Source organism: Athene noctua, chromosome 1, assembly GCF_965140245.1.
Source record: "Athene noctua chromosome 1, bAthNoc1.hap1.1, whole genome shotgun sequence".
NCBI classification, from domain to species: domain Eukaryota; kingdom Metazoa; phylum Chordata; class Aves; order Strigiformes; family Strigidae; genus Athene; species Athene noctua.
This window is the reverse complement of record NC_134037.1, coordinates 264,287,551-264,309,158: the sequence shown is the minus strand read 5'-3', so window position 1 is coordinate 264,309,158 and position 21,608 is coordinate 264,287,551. Positions and strand designations below refer to the sequence as shown.

The 21,608-nt window shown below is 65.8% G+C and overlaps 1 protein-coding gene across 3 annotated transcripts; it reads right to left on the bottom strand.

The window, feature by feature from the left end:
- Positions 1-119: 119 nt before the first annotated feature.
- On the bottom strand, positions 120-20,950 carry NUMA1 (nuclear mitotic apparatus protein 1). 3 transcript variants are annotated; one of them, XM_074919525.1, is made up of 26 exons: positions 20,857-20,950; positions 17,135-17,207; positions 16,732-16,820; positions 15,025-15,104; positions 14,266-14,348; positions 14,108-14,188; positions 13,790-13,874; positions 13,073-13,196; positions 12,384-12,541; positions 11,720-11,837; positions 10,218-10,335; positions 9,758-9,898; positions 9,380-9,502; positions 5,700-8,912; positions 5,498-5,539; positions 4,591-4,659; positions 4,357-4,467; positions 4,046-4,264; positions 3,802-3,959; positions 3,456-3,702; positions 2,106-2,385; positions 1,869-2,005; positions 1,529-1,738; positions 1,137-1,241; positions 881-1,051; positions 120-677 (listed from the first exon to the last, which is right to left on the bottom strand). In XM_074919525.1, exons 2-26 carry the CDS (start codon positions 17,174-17,176, stop codon positions 642-644), a joined length of 6,240 nt encoding a protein of 2,079 aa, XP_074775626.1. In that variant the 5' UTR covers positions 17,177-17,207; positions 20,857-20,950; the 3' UTR covers positions 120-641. The 3 variants fall into 3 exon arrangements, with proteins under 3 accessions (XP_074775626.1, XP_074775634.1, XP_074775618.1); XM_074919533.1 differs by lacking the exon at positions 20,857-20,950 and adding an exon at positions 20,332-20,811; XM_074919517.1 differs by lacking the exon at positions 20,857-20,950 and adding an exon at positions 19,513-20,271.
- Positions 20,951-21,608: the final 658 nt, after the last annotated feature.

Sequence of the window (21,608 nt, the reverse complement as noted above, 5' to 3'; positions counted from 1 at the left end):
GGTGAGTGGTTGGGATAGTGAAGTGGGGGGCAGGGGAGGAGGAAGAGGCAGCCACCCTGCTCCTCCCCTTGGGGTCACCAGTGCCAGTGGGCACAAAAATGAGGTGGAATGAGCCAAAGCAGGAGAAAAAAATACAATTTATTTACAAGTAGAAACACTTTAAAAATGCTGCCCCTGTCCCCAAGGGCAGTGGCAGGTCTTGGGGGGGGGGGGGGGGGGGGGCGGGGCAGTCACTGCCCTGTTGGGGCCTGGCTGCTGAACCCCCCCCGGGCCCTGGGGGCTCCCAAAGCAGGAAGAGAAGGAGGAGGAGGGTGGTGGCCTTAGGGACGCCCTAGCCCCCCCTCTGTCCCCCTCCCTGCGGTTGAGGGTTCACCTGGGGGAGGGTTCAGCCCCTGCCCCCCCCTCCCTGCACCCACAGGGGGTTCCAGGCTGGGGGCTGTGTTCAGGACAGGGGAAAGGGGGTCCCATCTGTGTGTCCCATGGTCCACCCCCGGCTCCTCGTGCTGCAGGGCCCTGGGGACATCCCCACAGCGCTGGGGGGGGAGTGGGGGGTAGGGAGAGGCTAGAGGGGTGCAGAGCTGGGGGGGGTACTGGGGGTCACTCCCTCGGGGATGGGGAGCAGCAGCACAGCTCAGGCACCCTCAGAATTTCGTGTCCTTGAGCGGTCGGCGACTGGCCTGGACAGGACAGAGCAGAGAAGGGACAGTGGGGGCTGTGCCCCCCCTCCAAGGACTCGCTGCCCTGTGACAGCAAGCGATCCCCACCCCCCCATTGCCCCCCTGAGCCCAGGGCAGGGGTTCAGGGTACTGGGGTGCACATGTGTACCTCTCACATCCCCCCCACACTTTGGGGGGGGCACGCGGGGGGGCACAAGGCCTACCTTGCCCTTGGGAGACTTGGCGGTGGCGATGCGGGGCGAGCGGCGGGCGCTGCCGCGGGGGGAGTTCCTCTTGGGGGTGGTTTTCCGCCCGGCCGCCCGGCGCAGGAGGCTGTTCCCCAGCTTTTTGGGGGTGTTGAGGATGCTGAACGCCATCGACTGGCGCCTCTCGGCCTGAGGGGGATGTAGGACTGTGAGCTCGGGGCAGGATGGGGGGGGGGTCCCTACCCCTCCCTCTTTTGTTCTCTCCGGAGCTCACCTGCTTGCTGGGGGGGGGCTGCTGCTCGCTCCTGCGGCTGCCCTGGGAGCTGCGCCGCTCCCGGGGGGTCTGGGGGCGTGGGAAGCAGCTGGTCGGCTTCTTAGACTGGAAAAAAAAAAAAAAAAAGGAGGGGGACACAAACTGGAACCGTCGTCTAGGGGACACACACACAAACTGGCACTGTCATCATCTGGGCAGGGGGGACACAAACTGGCATTGTCAGTGCGGGGACAGGACCCCTGGGCCCCCCGCTCCCTGGGCTAGGGGAGGCCAAAGGCTCAAAGCCACTCCTGGGGCCCCTCAACATCTGGAGAACATCTGGAGCTGCCCCCAATCCCCTGGCCAGGGCTGGGGGGAGCAGCCTCAGCGCCGCGGGGTGGGGCCAGACTCACCTCGGGGGTGTCGGGGCCCTGGTGGGACTCGTCCGAGAGGCGTTTGCGTTGCTGGCGGGTGGTGATGCCGCCGGGCCAGGCCGTGGCCAGGGTGCTGCGGCGGGTGGCGGTGGCAAGCTGCGAGGGCTGCATGCTGGCCCGCCGCAGCGTCTCCTTCGGGTCCCCCGTCTTCATCTCCTCGTCCGTGATGGTCCCCAGCGAGTTGGAGGGCTGGGGCGGGGGGGAAAGGGGGGTGTTGCCGAGGGGTGACGCTCCGTGGGGTCCCCAGAGCCGCCCGCCAGCCGCTCCCCCTCCCCCAGAAAAAGGGGAGGGGGTAAGGGGGGGCCACCGCAGCCCTTACCCTGCTCTCCAGGGGGTAACAGGTCTTCAGGTGGGGGGGGCAGACTCGGTTCCGCTGCTGCAGCTCCGCGATGCGGTTCCAGTCGTCCAGTTGCTCTGGTTCATCCTGGCACGTGCCCAGATAGACGCTGCTCCGGCCTAAAAACAAAAGCAGGGAGGGCTGAGAATGGGGGGGGGTCCTGGGTAAAAAGTGACCCCCCCTTAAAGCAGGGGGGAGCCCCCCCTTGCTCGCACGCACCGAGGCTGGAGCTGCTGCTCCCCTGCAAAAGCCTCAGGGAGCTGCGGGTGACCGGGCGGTAGCCGGGGAGGCCCAGCAGCGCGGAATTGCCGGGGGTCTCCTGCGGGGAGGAGGTTTCCAGCTGATGGAGGGATTCCCGGGAGGGGAGGCTGGTGAGGGAGCGGGCGGAGGCGGCCGAGCGCAGGCGGCTCTTCCCGGGGGCGGCGCTGGGGGGTTGAGCCGCCGGGATGCTGCAGAAGGAGACGTCGGCGCTGTCCGGTTCCTCCGTCTTGGTTCGTTTCTGGGAGGGGGAAATCCAGAGCTTGTGCAATCACGGACTGGTTTGGGTTGGGAGGGACTTTAAAGATCATCCAGTTCCACCCCCCTGCCCCGGGCAGGGCCACCTTCCACCAGCCCAGGTTGCCCAAAGCCCCGCCCAACCTGGCCTTGAACCCTTCCAGGGAGGGGGCAGCCACAGCTTCTCTGGGCAGCCTGTGCCAGGGCCTCACCCCCCTCACAGGGAACAATTTCTGCCTCAGATCTCATCTAAATCTCCCCTCTGACAGTTTAAACCCCTTCCCCCTCGTCCTATCCCTCCCCGCTTTCCTGCAGCCCCTTTCAGCCCTGGGGGGCCGCTCTAAGGTCTCCCCGGAGCCTTCTCTTCTCCAGCTGAACCCCCCAACTCTCCCAGCCTGTCCTCACAGGGGGGCTCCAGCCCCCCCAGCATCTCCGTGGCTCCTCTGGCCCCGCTGGAGCAGGTCCGTGTCCTTCTGCTGTTGGTGCCCCCGAGCTGGACCCAGCCCTGCAGGGGGGTCTCCCAGAGCGGAGCAGAGGGGAGAATCCCCCCCCGGCCCTGTGCCCCCCCTGCTCTGGGTGCAGCCCAGCACACGGGGCCTTTCTGGGCTGCCAGCGCACGGGGCTGCCTCACAGGCAGTTTCCACCCCCAGCCCCCAAGTCCTTCTCCTTGGGGCTGCTCTCCAGCCCTGCACCCCCAGCCCATATGGACACTGGGGGTTGCGCCCCCCACCGAGGTATCAAAACCTCCCCAACAAGCCCTGAGCAGGGGCTGGAGCTGCCCCAGGGAGGGGGTTGCTGTGCCCTGTGGCTGCCGTCCCGTGGGGTGAGAAGCGGATGGGAGGAAGCAGATAAAAAGCTGCCACCCTCATCCTCCCCTGCTGCTCCCTCAACCCTGGTGTGGTGGTGAGGAGGGTCCTGGGGACAAGGTGTCACGGGGGAGAGTTTGGGGACACAAAACAGCCCCACAGCAGCTCAGCAACACACACGTCCCCTTCCTCAGCATGGAGACCCTGCCCCACAGATCCATCCCTGCCCCGTGGATCCCCCCCCGCCCCATACGCGGGCCCCACTCACTTTTGTCATGGTGATGTCGATGGTTGTGGTGCGGCGCCGGGCCGAGCGGGTTTTGCAGCCGGAGTCAAGCGAGAGGTCGTCCAAGGAGCCGGCGCTGCTCTCCAGCTGCGACCGCGTGCGGCTGGGGATGGGCGTGAAGTAGAGACTCTCCAGAGACTCCACCTTGCGCGGCAGCCGCTGGGACACCAGCGAATCTTCGGTGTCCGGTGGCACCGCCGAGGCCTCTGAGTGCGAGCGACCGGCCTTCCTGCAAGGACCGTGGCACCAGGGTTTAACCGAGGAGGAGAAGGAGGAGGAGGAGGAGCGGGGGGACACCAGGGTTTGCCGTGCAGCGTCACGCCGGTACCTGGTGGAGTTGAGCGGCTGCGCTTCGTCGAGGCTGAGGTCGAGGCTGTCGGTGCTGAGGTCGGAGGGGTTCTGGCGGAACGTCTCGCGGCCCTTCAGCGTGTCCGTGGCCACTTGGAACTTGCCGAGCTCCCGTAGCTGCCGATTGGCAAACTCCACCTGGATGGGAAGCATGGAGGGATGGATCCGCCCGGCGGAGGCCAGGAGGAAAGAGGAGGAGGAGGGTGAAGCCGCGCCGTGCCCACCTGCGCCTCCAGGCTGCGGACCTGGCTGCTGAGGTTCCTGCAGCTCAGCTCCGACTCCTTGGCCTGCAGGACGCTCTGCTGCAGCTCCTTGGCCAACCTCTCCGACTCGGCCCGCAGCTCCGCGTTCTCCTTCTGCAGCTGCTCCATGGCCTTCAGCTTCTCTGCTAGGTCTTGGTTCTGCTGCTTCTTTGCATCGTAGTGAGTTTTTGCCTTCTCCATCTGGGACATCGAGGAGAGAAAGCCTGTCAAGCTTCCCCGGGGAGAGTCGGGGCAGGGGGGACATGGCCGCACCAGCTGCCACCGTGGCATACTTGGCCCTTGTAGTGCTCAGCTGCCTGCTCCTTCTGGGCGAGCTGCGCCTGCAGCTCCGCAACCTTCTCCTGCTGACGGGTGGCTTCTGCCTGCAGCTCCCCTTCCAGCACCTGCAGGCAGGGCAGAAACCAGCTCACAGTCACCCCGCGCCCAGCCAAGCTCCCCTGGGCAACTCCAACCAGCTCCCTTGCTGGCCAAGAGCTCAGCCCCCCAGTTTTCCCATTTTGGTTTACCTTAACTCTCTGCTGCTGGGTGCGGGCGGCCTTCTCGTGCTGCGTCAGCTTTTTATTCAGCTCCTCCACCTGGAAGAGCACGGCTGGGTTAGACCCACCGGGGGCAGCCCCAGGAGGTTTTCCTGCCCCTCCTCCCCGGCCCCTGCTGCTGAGGAAGCCCCTGGCAGAGCTCCTGCAGTTTGAGAGGGGGATGCGACACCGCGGAAGGGCCGGGGAACCCTGCAAAGGGGAGATGGCCACCACAGCCTGGCTGCTGCGGGCTCCGGCCTGGCTGGGCTCTACCTGCTCCAAGGGAATGCTTGAGGAGCCCCCAGGCCCCCCCTGGTTGCAGCCACGAGGCTTCTGTGGGGTCCCTGGGCAGCTCAGGCTGGGACTGGGGGGGACAAACGAAGCTGGGCAGGGAAACGAGGCTTTTCCAGCGGCGATTCCCAAGTGCTGACCCGCACCGCCGTAAGGTGTCGGCACCTCTGGCCACATCTGGATTGTGCTTTCTGGGAGTGCAGCCCCCTCCTCTCGCTCCTGCCAGCTGGGCGAGGAGCTGAACCCCACTTAGGAAGGGGGAAAAAGGGGTGGACAGAAGGAAGGGGGTAGCCTGGCTGCCCCCCAGATCCCCTCTCTGAGGATGAGGCAGTACAGGAGCAACGGCCCCGTGTCGAGGAGCCCTGGATGCTCTCGGCAGCCACAGTCAGAAGCCATCACCAAGCCGCTGGCACTGCCACGGGCCCCAGTTCCTACTCCCCAGGGTTGGGGGGCAAAGGCACAAGCCCAGAGACCTGGAGCCAAGAGCCCCACGGCTGGGTCCCCACCGCAAACAGGTGACGAGGAGAGGGCGGCTCCGGTGGGAAGCGGCAGCAGGCCGGGCCGTGCACCGTCACCGTTTAAGCAGCCAGCACCTCGCGTGCGTTACCTGCTTGGCTTGGTCCTTCCGAAACGCCTCAAGCTGCTCCACCTGCCAGCACAGAAGGCAGAAGTGAATACGTGACTGGTGCAGACTGGGAGCATCCGTCCCCTTCTCAACCCAGTCCCCCAGCTCCCAGATGAGGATTTGGGGGTGCCAAAACATGCCCCGTTTCCCAGGAGGGGGGGGGGAAGGTTGCGGGAGCCCCTACCTGAGCCGTCAGCCTCTGCCTCTCCTCCAGCATCTTCTTTCTCTCCTCCAGTGCCGCCATTTTGCTGCTCTCGTACTCATTATTCAGCGCCTCCAGCTTCCGCGCCGCCTCCTCGGCCTTCTGCCGGCTGCCAGCCACCAGCTCCTCCGACGCCGAGCGCAGCCGCTCCAGCTCCCGCACGTGCCGCTCTCTGGCCTGGCCCAGCTCGGCCTCGAGCCGCTGCTGCCCGCGACTCCGGCTCTCCCCGAGCCCCCGGTTCTCCTCGGCCAGCCGAGCGTTGGCCTGCTGCAAGCCCGCCAGCCGCGCCGCCGTCTCCGCTGCCTCCGCCTGCAGGCGCTGCACGGCCCGGTCCTGCTCCGCCGAGCGCTCCCGCAGAGACGGTACCTCGGTCGCCTCCAGCTTGGCCCGTGCCAGCTCCGCTTGCAGAGCGGCCACGGCTTTCGCCCTCTGCTCCAGGTCCTGGCGATGCTGGCTCTCCAGCGAGGCACGCTCGGCCTGCAGCTGCTGGCAAAGGTGCTTCAATGCCGGCAGCTCCCCAGCGAGCGCCTGGGCGCTGCCGAGTTCCTGCTGCAGGGCGGCGAGCAGCTGCTCTTTCTGGAGGCACTTGTCCTGGCAGACCTTTACCTCCTGCCGCAGCTCATCCTCACGCTCGTTCTGGCAGTGACGGTCCCGTTTCAGGGCCTCGATGGTCAACCGCTGCTTCTCTATCTCCTCCTGGCACTGCTGCACCTCCACCTTCATCAGCGAGCAGCGCTCGGCTGCCCGCGAGGCAGCGGTGGCCATCTCTGTCTGCAGCACCCGCAGCCTCTCCTCCAGCTTCTTGCTCTTCTCCGACTCTGCGATGATCAGGCGCTTCAGCTCCTTGCTCTCCCCCTCCTTCTCCGTCACCTGCCGATGGAGGATGTTCACCTCGTGCTCCAGGCTGCCGATCAGGCTGTTCTTCCTCTCCAGCTCCTGGACACACTGCGACACTTGCTCCTTCCAGCTCTCCTCCGACCGACTCTTCTCCTGCGCCGCAGAGCGGAGGGTCGCCAGCTCCTTCTCGGCTGCGGCAGCGGCGGTTTTGCTCTGGATCAGCTCCCTGCCCTTCTCCTGCAGCTCCTTCCGCAGGGCCTCCACGGTGCCATCGTGCAGAGCCTGCGCCGACCTCGAGGCCTCCAGCAGCTTCTGCAGCTCCAACGCTTTCTCCTTCTGCTGCGCCGCTTCCCGCCTCAAGGCCTCCAGCTCTGCTCGCTCTGCCGCCGCCACCTCGGCCGCCGCTCGCTCCAGAGCGGCCGTGGCCTCCCGCTGCTCCCTGCACTTCTGCTCCAGCTCCTCCACTTGCGAACGAAGCGCCTGCGTCTCCTTCAGCTTCTCCTGGTAGAGCTCTTGGCTCGAGCTGGATTCCTGCTCCCTGCGACGGGTCTTCTCCTCCAAGCTTTGAAGGGACGTCTCCTTTGAGCAGGTGGCCTTGACGCCGTCCCCGTCCACATCCCTGCTCCGGGCGGCCTCCGAGAAGCCCTGCGGCTCCTTGGCCGCCTCTGCCAAGGCAAGTTCTCCTTTCAACTTGCTGACTGTCTTCTGCAGGTCCCTCAGCTCCTCGCTCTGCGAGACGTTTTTCCGGCAGAGCTCTTCCAGCTCCTGCTGCTTCTCCTCCAGCAGCTCCCGGGCCCGGGCCAGCTCCTCCTGATGCACCGACCTCTCCACTCTCTGCTCATTGAGGGAATTTTGCAGCTGTGCCTCCAGCTCAGCCTTACGGGCTCGCTCGGCGCTGCAATCCGCCTTTCCCCGTTCCACCTCCTGCCGCAGGTGTTCAGCTTCCTCCTCCCGGCCCGCCAGGTCCCGCTGGTGCTCCCGCAGCATCTCCTCCAGCCTGGCGCGCAGCAGGCTCAGCTCCCCAGAGAGCTTCTTCACCTCCGCCTCCAGCTCCCGCTCCCGCTGCCCACTGGCGGCAGCCACCCGGGAGAGCTCAGCTTCCACGCTCCGCAGCTGCTCCACGGTGACTTCCAGCTCCTTGGATTTGAGCTTCTCCTGGGAAAGCTGCTGGGAGATCCCCTCCAGCGCCTCGGCGGTTCTCCGGGCATCTGCCTCCAGCCCGGCGACGCGCTGGGCAGCGGTTTGCTCCGCGGTGGCCATCTTCTCCCACAGGGAGGAGACTTCGGCCCTCAGCTTCTGCTCCTCACCCTCCTTCTCCTTCACCCACGCCTGGGCACTGGACAGCTCGGCCTGGAGGGTGGCTAACTTCTCCTTCTGCTCAGTGGCCAGGCGCTCTGCCTGGGCCTCCAGCGCGGCCACCTTCTCCTGCTCAGCCTGCAGCCGCTGGCAGGCCCGGCCGTGCTCCCGGCTCAGCGCCCGCATCTCCTCCTCCAGCCGCCCGCGCTCTCCGGCCTCCCCTCGGGCAGTGGGGGAGGCTCCCGGCGCTGTCTCCCGGTTCTCCTCCAGCGCCCGGCTTTTGGTCACCTCCTGCAGAGCCGGCTCCCTGCCCTGCGTCAGCCGCTGCCTCTCCGCTTCCAGCTCGGCGATCCTGGCCAGGCTGCCCTCCAGGCTCTCAGCCGCCCGCCTCTTCTCATCCTCCAGGATGCCCTCGGTGTTCCGCAGGGATTCCTCCAGGAAGAGCAGCCGCTCCTGCAAGCGGGTGTTTTCCCGGGCCAGCCTCTCCCTCTCGGCCAGCCTCTGCTGGTTTTCCTTCAGCCTGCCCTCCAGCTCCCGCAGCTGAGCCTTCAGCCCCTCCGCCGCTCCCTGCTGCCGCTGGGTGCTGAGCTCCAAGATTCTGGCTTCCAGCTCACCGACTTTACGGCTAAGCTCGGCTTTCTCTGCCGCTGAGGCGGCCTGGCTAGCGGCTTGGGCCTGTGTCACGGCCTGCAGCTGGCCACTCAGGGACGCGCTGGCCTCTCGCAGCTGCTGGAGCTGCTGCAGGGCAGAATCACGCTCCCGCAGCGTCTCCTCGTGCTGAGCATCGAGGGCAGCCAGTCGCTGGGTGCTCTGAGACTCGCTGGCTTCTCGCACTTGCAGGTCCTGCTCCAGCTTCTCCCTGGCCCGGTGGCTCTCGGCAAGGGAGCTCTGGAGGCTGGCGACGAGGCTGCCCAGCTGCTGCTTCTCCTCCTCGAAGCGCCCACGTTCAGACTGCAGAGCTGCTTCCCGATGCTGCTTCTCCTCCTCCAGGCGCAGGACGGTGGCCTGGAGCTCGGCCCCTTTAGCAGCGAGGCTGGACACCTCCTGCTTCATCTCTTCCAGCTGGCAGAGAGAAGAGATGTTGAGGGAAGGGGGGAAAACAAAACACAAACACGCCCCCAGCGTTACTGGAGCTGAATCCAATGCTCTCGCCGCAGACCCAGGCGCCACATCCCAGCAGGAGCTGCCTCGGCACCTGCCTTCCCCACCATTACACCCCCAGTGCACCCTGCTTTCCCCTTCACTTTGTCCCTTGTGCCCCAAACTCCTTTTCCCATCATCCAGGAGCCACTCCCTCCGCAACCGACCCACATGCCATGGTGGGGCTGGGAGAGCCCGCGGTCACCCAGGTGTGATATCCCCACAATTTGGCACAAGAGGGGCCCCCACGATGTGCTCAGCCCCCACCCAAGCGCAGAGAGCAGCTGGCTCTGCCCCACACAGCTTTGCCTGCGTCCCCCCAGCCGGAATTTTCCCCCGAGTGCTGCCTGCAGGAGCCAGAGCCTCTCCCGAGGTCCCCCCCACCGTACCTTCAGGATGTCCCCCATAACTTCTCCCTTCTCCTGGGCACTGCAGTCCCCCAGCTTGGCCAGCTGGTCCTCCAGCAGAGAAATCTTCCCCTGGAGAATCTCGACCTTCTCTTCCGAGCATTTCTGGGGACAGAGGCATGGGACTGAGCATGGTGCAAGGTGAGGGGGGGCACAACCGCCAGCTTTTTCCAGCGCCAAGCTCGGGGCTTCGGGGGTGGGGGGGACGGACACGACGATGACACAGACACGGGGACCCCTTCCTGTGTGCTGGAGGCTCCTGCCCACACCAGGGCATGAGGCAGCCCCAGGACAACATCCCCAGCTCAAGGTAGGGGGCTGCGGGTGCCCCCCCAGCCCCGGTGGAGACCCCTTTGTCACCTTCTCCTGCAGGGCAGTGCGCAGCTCGCTCTCCAGCTGCCCCTGCTTCTCCTGTGACTGCGCCAGGGCCGCGTTGTGCTCCTCCGAGAGCTCGTTCAGGGCTTCCTGCAGCTGGACCAAGTGGCTGGCGATCTCCCGCAGCTACGGTGGAGGGAAAAAAAAGCAAACCCCCCCAAAAAAACGGTCCCGGAGAAAGCTCACTCAGCACTCGTCTCCTGAGCACTGAGCATCCGCATCCTGGATGCTCACACCCTGCAGCACCGACCCCCCCAGCCCCTATTTCCCACCCGATGGTCCCCTTCTCCCTTCAGATCAGGACCCGGAGCCCAAAGCAGGTTCAGTCCCAGGGCCAAGGTCACACAAACCCAGCAGCAGAGCTGTCAGGAGGCCAGCACCCGGCCCTGCCATCAAATCCTCTCCCCCAGGTCCCACAACAATGGGGGAGGCGGAGAGGACGCACCTTGAAGGAGAGATCCCCGTTCTCCTCGGAGAGCTGGTTGATTTTTCGGTCCATCTGACCTTTTTCAGTCTTCAGGTCCTGGCACTGCTTGAGGGCCTCGTGCAAACGCACCATCAGGCTGTGGGAGAGGGGGTCGTTAGAGCAGGGGGTGCAGCCAGGACGTTGCTGGAGACTGAAGCTGCTGGGTATCGCTGAGGAAAATGCGGTACCGAGGCGTCTCTGCGCCGCAGTGACAAACCGCCGTAAATTCAGCCCTAAACTGGGTCCCGATCCAAGCAGAGAGGGGTACGCGGCATTTGCAGGAGCCTGACTGCTCCGAACCGAGGGCAGAGGCGGCTGCAGGGCCCCAGCCACCCCTCTGCAAAGTGACATGAGTGAAGGGAGGATAAAAAAGGCATGGCACCAGCCAGCGGAGGCTGGGCCTCCTTCCCAAGTAACCACATCACTGCACAGGGATGGGACAAATTCTGGGACACAGCGTGGCAGGTGACAGAATTAAAGCATCTGACGCAGCCCAGTTCAGATCCCATCAAACTGGGTCAAACTGGAGGGCTAGCAGCTGGGGAAGGGGCTGGGGTTGGGAGTTCTAGTAGCACCCTGAAAGCTTTTGGTGACGTGGAGCCTTTCCCAGGCAGGTGAGACCCCACATGGGCAGCACGGCCCTTCCCCCTGACAGGGACGGATGTTCCCGGGCCGGGTTCAGGGTGAGGAGGGTCCCTGCTGCGATAAAAACAGGCCACGGGCTCCAATCACCCTGACCACGAGGCACAGCATGCTGGCTAGTGCAGTTGTGCCCTGGGCTGCACCCAGAGCAGGGGGGGCACAGGGCCGGGGGGGGATTCTCCCCCTCTGCTCCGCTCTGGGAGACCCCCCTGCAGGGCTGGGTCCAGCTCGGGGGCACCAACAGCAGAAGGACACGGACCTGCTCCAGCGGGGCCAGAGGAGGCCACGGAGATGCTGGGGGGGCTGGAGCCCCCTGTGAGGACAGGCTGGGAGAGTTGGGGGGTTCAGCTGGAGAAGAGAAGGCTCCGGGGAGACCTTAGAGCGGCCCCCCAGGGCTGAAAGGGGCTGCGGGAAAGGGGGGAGGGACTTATCACCAGCAGGGAGGGATAGGATGGAGGGTAACAGGTTTAAGCTGTCAGAGGGGAGATCTAGATGAGATCTGAGGCAGAAATTGTTCCCTGTGAGGGGGGTGAGGCCCTGGCACAGGCTGCCCAGAGAAGCTGTGGCTGCCCCCTCCCTGGAAGGGTTCAAGGCCAGGTTGGACGGGGCTTTGGGCAACCTGGGCTAGTGGAAGGTGTCCTTATCTGTGATTTTATAACTGCTGAAGCCACCTCCTCCCCGGGGCGCAGTACGGAACAGAAGGGGGGTTTGCCCTCACCCGTGTTGTGCATCACTGGGGAAGAGACCGACAACACAGAGCCCGGGGCTGCGGATGCGATGAGGACCAGCCCAGCAGGAGGGAGCGGAGGGATTGCAGACACGACTCTGGACAGAATTACCTCTCGTTCTTCTCCCGCAGCTCCTCCATTTCCTTGGGCTCCAGCTCATCTGCCGCTTGCTTCTCATTCAGCAGAGCCAAGCGGTCAATCCGCTGCTGCATCATGGTGATCTGAGCCTCTGCGGAGGGTGGCGAGAAAGGGCCCGTTACCATCTTTTTCTGGCACCTGAACCTCCCAACAGCACAGCGGAGGATGTCTGTGCTCCTCCCAAGCCCACGAGGGGCCACTGCACAGAAACCCTTTGCAGGAGACACAAGAGCCACGTTGCCAGCGCTGCTCCTCGGTGCAGGCGCTGCTTCACTCGTGGCTTTTGTTGCCTGGGATGGACAAGGGAATATGAGAGGGAAGAAGGAACCTGCAGCCTCTGCGTGTATCTGGGGAAGTCCCCAGTGCGGAGAGTGTTTTAGATGTGGATGGTGAGACTCGTCTGCCTGCCAGCCTGCTCCAAACCATTTGGCAAGGGGCACCCAAGCTGCCCTCTCTACTCTGGTAAGTGGAAAAGCCCCAGAGCAACAAGCTGTGCTCACTTGGGGCTTGGCAGGATGGACCATGCACGAGCCCAGTCATAGCAGGGCCAAAATCAGAACCAAGTCACAGAAACCAGAGGAGGCCTCAGCCCCGGAGAGCCCTCCCCGCACCCCAGGACGTCCCGCAAGCGACTGACCCTTCTCTGTGATGAGTTTACGATTCTCTGCCAGCTCCACCTCTAGCTCATCCCGGTTTTCTCGCTCAGCAGCCAACTGCTTCTTCAGGCGTCGCAGCTGGAACTGGGGGGTCTGCATGACGTCCCCCATGGGCGAGGACGGAGGGCCGGGGAGCGCACTGCGGAGAGGCACACCGTGTCACTCGGGTTATCTGGCCCCGCTCCGGTTCCCCCGGCTGAGAGGCGGGTTCAGAGCGAGAACCGGCGCCTCGGCAGCAGAGCAGAAAGGCCACTCGCCTCCTCCGGGTGGCACAAAGCGCAGCCTCTGCGCGTCTGGTGTGCAGGTACAGAACCAGCACCGGGGCAAAGCGCCCGGCTCGTGAGAAACGACTCAACCTGGTCCTCCCGAAGCCACCCCAGGGCAGGAGAGAACCACAAGCTGCTCTGCAAAGTGTCTGTCCGCGTTAGACTGAAATGAGCTGGGCTAAAAGTTGCTAATTGCAGCCCCAGCTCAGCCCACCACCGCACAGCCCCACATCAAGCCCGAGGAATTCGCAACAGGGCGGCACCACGGAAAAGGTGTGTGTGTGGGGGGGTCTCTGCAGAGTCATGTGCAGCCTGTCCACGCCCGCGGGTCCCAGAAGCTGCCCTGTCTGTGCCCCCCACCTCCCCTCGCTCCCCCCACGGCAGCCAAGGGGCTGGGGACGTACTTGTTGGCACCAGAAGAGGAGGAGGCAATCTTCTGCAGCTCCAGGAAACGCACCTCTCGCTTGTGCGGGAGGGAGAGCAGCGGGGAGTGCTCCTCGGAGCTGCTGCCGGACGAGGACGGCGGCGCTGGGAATCATAAGTGAGAAGCGGGTTGTGATCCTCCCGCCACTGCCAGAGGAATCCCCAGTGTGCAGAAACCGTGAAGATCAGTGAGGAAGGGGGGGAAACAGCCCCACCGAAAAAACCATAAACCTGCCTCATGCCCTTGTCCCACATCCCACCCGCCTCGCTGCTTTGCGGGTGGCAGAGCGCCCCGTGGGTACAGGGCAGCCGGGCTCTTAAATCCGAGCTTACATGGGATGGTTCTGTAGTGCTGGGGTGAGGGGATCTGGGCGGCATTACTGCTTCCGTGGCTTGGCAGCTACAGCAGCATAAACGGGGGAAAAAACCTCAACGTTTTTATGCTTTAGAAAAGGGTCACCTGTGCTGGCTGGGTGCTGCCAGCGGCACTCAGCCCACGCCACTGCTCTCTGCAATGGTAGGGATTTCTCTGTCCCGCTCTGAGCTGGCACTTGGACACCAGCTCAGCAAACACGTTAAAACCCGTCGATCTTACTGTGGTTGGTGAAGAAAACGGCCCCGGTGCCGGCTCTGCCTGCACAAGGCTTGGCCCCTTTCCCCGGTGTCACAGCGTGGGCAGCCGGGCACCCGGCACTCACCTTTCCTTTGCAGAAATGTCTCCAGATTCTCATTCAGGCTCTCCTCGTTGTCCAGCACAAATTTGAGGATCGACGCCAGCTCAACCTGCATCGGAGGAGCCGCGGGGTCAGCAGCGACGCCGCTGTAGCGGTTCACAGGCAGAGCTCCCTGCCTGCCCCTGCCCGCACTCGCAGACACGCGTGCCGCAGCACCCGCCCCCCACCCCATCTTTTAAGGGGTCCCGAACACCAGAGCAGGTCTCAGGGCACCCCCAAAAGGCACCTCCACTTCTCCCCAACACCCCTGGGTCCAGAGGGGGAACCCAGAAGGGATTTTACCTGGGTCTTGTAGTCAAATTCATTCCAGTCCCCAGGGCTCTGGCAGCTCATGGAGGTGTGATACAGGAGCAACACGGCCACCTGAAACGGGGCAGAAAAGCGTCACCCACCCGGGTGTCACCGGCGCCGGCTGGGAGCGCGACGGGCCCCGCTGTTACCTTGGCCAACGCCAGCTCCTCTCCCTCCAGGAGTTTCTGTGCCGAGACCAGGTTCTCTGCAGCTGATTTGTGCTTGCAGTGCTCTGCGAGGTGAAGCAGAATTCCTGGTCACATGCCAGCGCCCCCCTCCCTCCATCCCTGACACGTGTCCCTGCCCTGAGGGGACACGCTTGGGGCTGTGGGGACAACCCCGAGAAGGGGAAGCACAGAGCGGGCTGCGGTCCAGAGCCGAGACCTCACAGTGCTCAGCTTCTGCCAATAATTAACTCTGTCAGGTTTTAATTAACCCCCCCCGCAGCTTCCCCCCTGGTCCAGCCCCCCCACCTCACTCTCGGCAGCACAAACTGAGTCCCATCGCGGGAGGGGGGATACGAGGGGATACGGTGTCTCCGCTTCCTGGGAAGATCGAGCAAAATGCAAGAAACTTCCCGTTTCCCCTCCGGGCTTCCTGCTCCAGTAAAGTTTTTCCAGCAGAATTTGAGCAGCTCCAGGCCAAGAATTATCTCCCCCCCAGCCCCCCCCCCGCCCCATCATCCAAGCAGCCACCAGCACCCTCCCCTTCACCCCTGGGGCCTCCTTTGCACCGTGCCTGGGCTCTGGCAAGCATTCCCATGGGGAAAAACTTCCCTTCCCGTGGCCCTGCCGACACCTCTGGGAGCTGCCAGTGCCACGGGGGGGTCACAGGACACCCGCAGCCGCAGGGGTGGGGGGCACCGAGCAGGGGGAGCCACTTCCCCCGGCGCCGGCGGAGGCTCTTACTCTGCAGGAAGCCGCAGATGAAGTTGATCCTCTCCGGCAGCGGCTGCTCCAGCACGGACTCCCCCTCCTCGCTCCTGTGGCTGGAAGAGCGCACGGGTTGCGTTAAGGCTTTACCGAAGGATTAAACCAACGTTGGTTTATTTTTTTGGCAACAGAACTTTTTTGGCTCTTGAGCAACACGGCCTCGGTCAGGGTCGTGAAGCCAAACCCAACCGCACCGTGTCTGGGAGCGGGCGCAGACAGTCCCTGCGGCCCCGGCAAACATGGCTACGTTTACCCAGGGCCTGGTAGCCAGCCCTCCCCTGGCGTGGGTGCCGGCCTGCTGCTGCTTCCTCCTCTGCCTGCCAGCCCCGGGACCCGGTGCAGCAGAGGGAACCGGCGGCAGCCCCGGCATCCAGGCAGGCGCCGCACATGGAAGCGGGCGTTTTTCTCGCCATCACAAAGCATCCCCAGTTGTGGGAAACGGCCCCACGGCCCCCAGTCCCCTCCGGGTCGCTGCCCTGGAGCCCATGCTGGGTTTTCGAGGGGGCTGAAATTGTCATTTTGTGGCTTTTTCTTTGAGACTGCGCTCTGCCTCAACCGCCACCAGCTCAAACTGCGTGCTGAAAATTCGGTTACTCCCGGGGTGCCAACAGCAGGGACTCGGCTCGGGGAAGGGGCTGGCAGGAGGATTTTCTTCATCCTCCTGGAGTTCCTGGGTGCTGCAGGGAGCTCCTCCCCAGCTCAGCCAGCTGCCGGGGTGTCCACCCCGCTGCCGCCCCGCTTATCAATCCACGGTCAGGCCTGTTTAGTGAGCGCACGCTGCTGGTGATCCTGGCTAATCTGAGCTGGAGCACAGACCCAGGAGATTAACCAGGTCTGACTAAATATATCTCCGGTGCAGGCGGCTCCTTCCTCCCCACCCACCGCAGGCCGATCCCTGCTCCCAGCAGGCTCTCGTTACACGGCGCGGGAGGTAATTATAGCAGGCAGGCTCCCACAGAGCCTCCCGCCGGAAGGGTTTGAAAGCGATGCCGCGCTCGGCGCTGAGCGGCAGCTTCACGCCCTCCCAATTTGCCTTGCCAGCTCGTTAGCATTCAGCCAGAGCGGAGCGTGCTCGGTCCTAGCTCCGATGCCCATCACAGCTCGCGGGTTTTAATGGCTGTTCCTCCTGTCCCCAGGACAGAGAAATCAGGCTCCATCCTGCCCGTAGCATACTCAGAAGCAGCCTGATGGCCCCAGAGGACAGGAGTGCGTCGTGGGGCAGGAGCTGTCAAGCCTTAAAGCTGCTTTACAGACCCAAATCTTCTTCAGGACCCCCAGGCCCATGGCTCAGGAAGTCTCACTGGGCTGTTTCCTCACCCCAGCAGCATTTATGGAAATAAAAGCGTCTCCCGTGCGGCTCCGGGAGCCCCCGCAGGGCCAGCATCAGCGCTCGGCTCTGCGTCAGCGCCGGGAGTGAGCCCAGATGTCAGCGCTGGATGCAACAGCAAATCTCAAACGATAAAAATTCTACCTGGGCAGTTTCCCAGGGCCCCCACAGGCAGCCGCGTGCCAGCAGCCTCGAGCGGGTTTGTTCTCCAGCCTGAGCTGTGGCTTCCCGTGCGAAGGACCCACAGAGCGAAGGCACAAGCCCCATCTTTGGTTGTGGCGGGTGGCAAGCGCTGTGCCAGGCTGGCTCACCACCAGCCGGGCGGTTTAGAGCGTGCCCCAGCTCCCCGTACTCACATTTTGTGGATGATCCTGATGAAGACGCCACAATCCTGGAGCTGTGACAGCTCATGGAGGGGATCGGTACAAACTTTCGTGCTGTTCACCTGGAAATGGGGCAAGAGGGTCAGAAGGTGGAAGTCAAGGCCAGGCAGATCTGACCGCCCCTCTACAGCCTCAGCGGCCGTTTGGCTCTCAGGTAATTCCTGTGGCCGAACCAAACTGTTCCGGCGGTTCTGGTTACTCAACAGGAACGGTGAGCAAACACCCCCCCGCCCACAAACAGCCAGGACTCGGCTGCCCTGGGACCTGCCGCAGCTACAATCCCTCCCTCGACCGGCCCCGAGGAGCCGCCGGAGCCGGCAGCAGCTGGGAGCCACCGGGCAGCGCGTCCCACCCACGGGGGAAGGGAAGGCGTTACCCAAGCGAGGAGAGCCGCAGCTCTCGTGTCGTGAAGAGGCATCTTCGCGAGGCTGCCAGGTCACTGCCCGGACCTAGAAACACCAACAAAGGGGGGGGGCGGGGGGGAAAAAGGCAATTAAGGCCAAACATAGTAATTACATCAATATACGGCTCGCAGCCAGCGTCAGGTGTTCGTGTCCGACGAGGATCTACACTTTGGGTTGTACGGAGGTGAGCGGCCGGCTTCCTCCGGATTTTCAGCAGTCACCGAGGAGCAGCCGGGTCCCCTCCTGTAGCCCCCCCCCCCCAGGATTTACCCCCAGAGATCGGGATCCAGACGAGCATGGCTCAAGGGAAAACTGCTGCTCAGGCTCCTCGTCCCCAGTACCTCCTGCTGAGCCCTCGCCCCCAAACTTCTCTGAAATTTCTTTCCAGAGGAATTTAAAGGCCTGGGGAGACCCCATGCCCAGGCTGGTTTTGGCCCCAGCCCCCCTCAAGGAGGAGGAGGTCAGTGTCCCGTCGGGCCTGTCTTTCAGGTTACACTGTGGTGGCACAAACAACCAGTCGTGGCTCGGGCCAGCTGGCCCCAGGCGGCTACCAGCACCCCAAGGGATCCTGTGTCACTGGGGGGCACCGCCAGTGGCCGAGGGCTCCAGTGCGGCTGCACCGAACCACGAGCACCCAGCGGGCTCCTGGCACGGGGGCTGGCAGCTTCTCGGCACGCGCCACCCTCCCCAGGATGGCACTGTCCCCACTGCCAGGACCGCCGGCACCCCAGGAAGATTCACCTCCCTCTAGAAAACATGAGCAGTGACTTTAGAAAAGGCACAAAAGATTTGGGATGTGCCAGGGAAGGGGCTGAGCTCCCAGCTGTACGGCCACCGGGTCCCCAAAATGCCAGCAGGGCCGGAACGGGGGTTCCTTCACACCCACTTCCCCGCTGCCACCACCCCCCAACTGCTGGGACCTGGGGGGGGGGTGGGGGGGGGGGTCTGCCCCCTGGCCGGGACATCACCATGGGGGCTAGAAGGAGCCTGCAAAGGTCACCCGGCCCCAAACAAGCCTGGCGAGGTGGCAGCCAAGCCGTGGGAGCGCTGCCAGTTCCCCTGCCCGCTGCTGCCGGCGCTAAGAACCACCTGCTGGGGTGTGGAGGTGGGAGGGGGGAGCCCCCCAGGCGTTACGGAGCCACCCCACTGCCCCCGGGAGTGCTGCCAGGTCCCCTCCGCAGCGACCTTTGCCTCCGTGCCAGCCGTCCCCGGTGCCACCCCGGTAATCCTCCTGGCGAGTGAGCTGCCGGGAGCAGACCTGAGCGGAGGCTGACAGCGGCCGTGGTCAAAAATCACCCAGACGGGGAGGGTGCTCCTCGGCTCCGCACCCTGTATTGCGCCCTGGCACCCGCCTGCCGCCACGGGCCAGGACCCTGCTGGGGATCCGGAGCCATTCCCAGGAGCGCCCGGTACACCATGGCCACCTAGTTTTGGGGGGACACAGGGCACCTGCCGCCTCCACGAGAGCCCGGCTGGGAAGCGCAGGACCTGTGGTAGCTCCCGGCTAAAAAACAGCTCCTCTGCCCCGTGGCTGCGGCCTCTCGGCACCCACCGCGTGCCCAAAAAAACCACCCGGGGCAAAACACCCCCTCGAAGGGCCGCATCCTGCCAGCGCCAAGCTGGGTTTTACCGGAGCCGGTTTGCAGAAGCGCCGGTGCCCGGCGAGAGGCCGGGTCCCTCCCCGGTCCCAGCCCGGCTCGGCGGTGACATCGGCTTCCCCGAGCGCCGGAGACGACACGACCCTACACGCGGGTTCCTGCGGCGGCAGCGCGGCGGCACAAACCGCGGAGGGTCGGTTGGGGTGACGGGGCGGGGGGGACACACGAGCCCCGGGGGTGGCGGCGGTGACAGCGGCATTGTCCTTTGCCGCTTTCCCCCAGGCCCGCTCCGCTCAAAACACGGCGTTACGCAAGCCCGCGCCTCCGGCGCTCCCGGCGGCCAGCCTGCCGGAGGGACGCACCCACAGCCCCCCGCCTGTCCCGGACGGGGGGGGCCGATGTAGGGACGCCCAGCAGCTCGCCCAGGGCAGAACGGGCGACCCACGGCAGCCCCCAAGTGGGGAAGGGCTCAGGGCTGGCGCGGGGAGGCGGCGGCGCGGGGCGGGGGGGTCAGAGCCGCCACCCCGCAGCCCGAGCTCCCGGATGTTGGCAAAGCCACCTCGGCCGCCCGCGTCCCGACGCGAGTCGGGGTTCGCACCTCGGGGGCTGGCGGGGCGCCGCGGCGGAGCGGCGGGGCTGGGAAACGGCGAGCTTCGCCTCCCCCCGCCTCCTTCCTCCTCCTCCTCCTCCTCCTCCCCAGCCCTGTTGAAAACAAACAAGGCAGAGGGAGAAAGTCTTTGTTCGGGCCTTACCGGGGGCGCGCGGCCGCGTCGGCGCGCGGGGTTTAATCCGCCATGAGCGCTGGCAGCCGGGCAGGGCCGGGGAGCCAGCGGCCACGCACAAAAGAAAAGTTGTTGGGCTTCTCTTCGGCGGGGCTGGCAGGCGACGGTTCCCCTTCCTGGCCCTGGGCCACCCCACGTCACCGCGCCGAGGCCGCGCTCGTTAAAGGCGCACGGCACAGAAAGCCGCCGCCGGAGCGGCCACGGGAGGGAGGGGGCAACGTCCGGCCCCGGCCATGGGCGCGCCCGCTGCCGTCACCCTGCCGGGGCCCGGGGGGGCTGGTGGGGCCGGCTCAGACCCGGCGCTGGCCACGAGCAGCAGCTGCTCACCAGAAGCCGGGGGGGCTCGGCGGGGGAGGGCGCTGGGGGCCGCCGGTGCCAGCCCCTGTCACCCGCTGACCCGGCGGCAGCCACATCCCAACCGGTTCTCAAAATATTCCAGCCCCCCCCGCAGCGATTTGACGGCGACCGGAGCGGTACCACAACCCACCACCGGCAGAGATGGCACGGAAGGCCGAAGGGGCTGCGAGACCCTCGTTTTCTGCCGGGAACGGCAGCTGCCAGATCCCCGCCTGCACCCAGGGGAGCTGCAGCTGCCTCCCGGGGCTGGCGGGGAGCAGGCGGGGATCCACAGACCCTCGGGGGCCGTTCCCGGGGCATCTGGGCTGCCCGAAGAGGCTCTGAATCTGCCCCGAGCTCGGCGCTCATCGCGGCAGCCGGGGAAGGGGTTGAGGAGCACCGCGCGCTGCCACGGCGACGGACCGGACCGGCGCTCGCGGAAGCTTTTCCTACCGGATCGGGACGCGAGGAAGCGCCCGGCCTGGGGCGTCGTGCGGGCGAGGCGCAGCCGGCTCGGCACACGGCGGCAGCGCCAGGTGCCCCCGGTGAACCCAGCCGGGGCGGCAGCCGGCGGGTATCCACAAGCCCCTCTCCGGTAACGCACCGATGCGGCTCCCAGCGGCGCCGGTGCTGGGTCCGGGGCAGGCCGGTGGGTGCCCGGCCTCGGGGCTGTCAAATAGCGGTGGCAGCTCGGGGGGGCTCATCCATCGAGCCCCGCGGCTGGCGGAGGGACCGGGGCGCGGCGGGGCGGGTCGGCCCCATCGACCCCGCACAGCGGGCCCCAGCGAGCACCGGCTACCGTCACCCCGGGATGGCGACACCGGGGGCGGGAACAGGCCTCACGCAAGGCCCAGGCCGCCCCTGAGGCCTCGGCCCGGCCGCGGGAACCACCGGGGACCGCCCGACCTCACCCCCCCACCGGGACCCCACCGCCCCGGCCCCGCTCTCCCGGTGCCTGCCCGCCCCCCCCCGCTTTACCGTCCCGGGGCCGCCGCCGCCGCCGCGATTCAAACGGCTGCGCCCGCCCCCGCCGCCGCCCCATTGGCCGAGGCCGGGGCGGGGCGCGTCACGTGGGCGGGAGGGAACTACGAATCCCAGCGGCCCCCGCGGGAGGCCCAGATCTCGCGAGAGCCGCGGGGAACGCCGGGAGCAGGTTGCCGGGGCGACGGCGGCGCGTGGGGCAGGTACGGGGGGACACGGCGCGGGGGGGGGGGGGATCATGGGGCCCTGGGAGACGCGGGGGTGCGTGTGGGGCGGGGGAGCGCGGGCCTCGGGCCGCCACTCGGGGTGGGGACACGCGAGAGAGCGGGGGGGGGGCACATTGAGGCCCATGGCGGCGCAGTGGACACGCGTGGGGGTAATGCTGTCCTGGGGGGAGCACCCCGAGCTCACACATAAACACCTTCCCCCCACCCCACCAGCTCCACCGCGTGGGGGTTTGGCCCCACAGGACCCCCCCTCCACACCTCTCTCCTCAGAGCCGCTGTGGGGGCAGCCCCATGCTGGCCACCCCCCAATCGCAGAAGCCCAGGGAGGAGCTGAGGGGCTACAGGTACCCTCGGGTGGGCCACCCCCCCACGCCCAGCAGCCAGGGGGAGCCCCCACACCCCACTAAAGCCCCTGCGGACTTGGAGGGAAGGGGGTGGGGGAACGGCCCCCCGCCTGGGTCTGGCAGCACCCCCATCCTGCTCTGCTCAACCCCAAGAGCAGAGAGCAGTGCAGGGGCACTT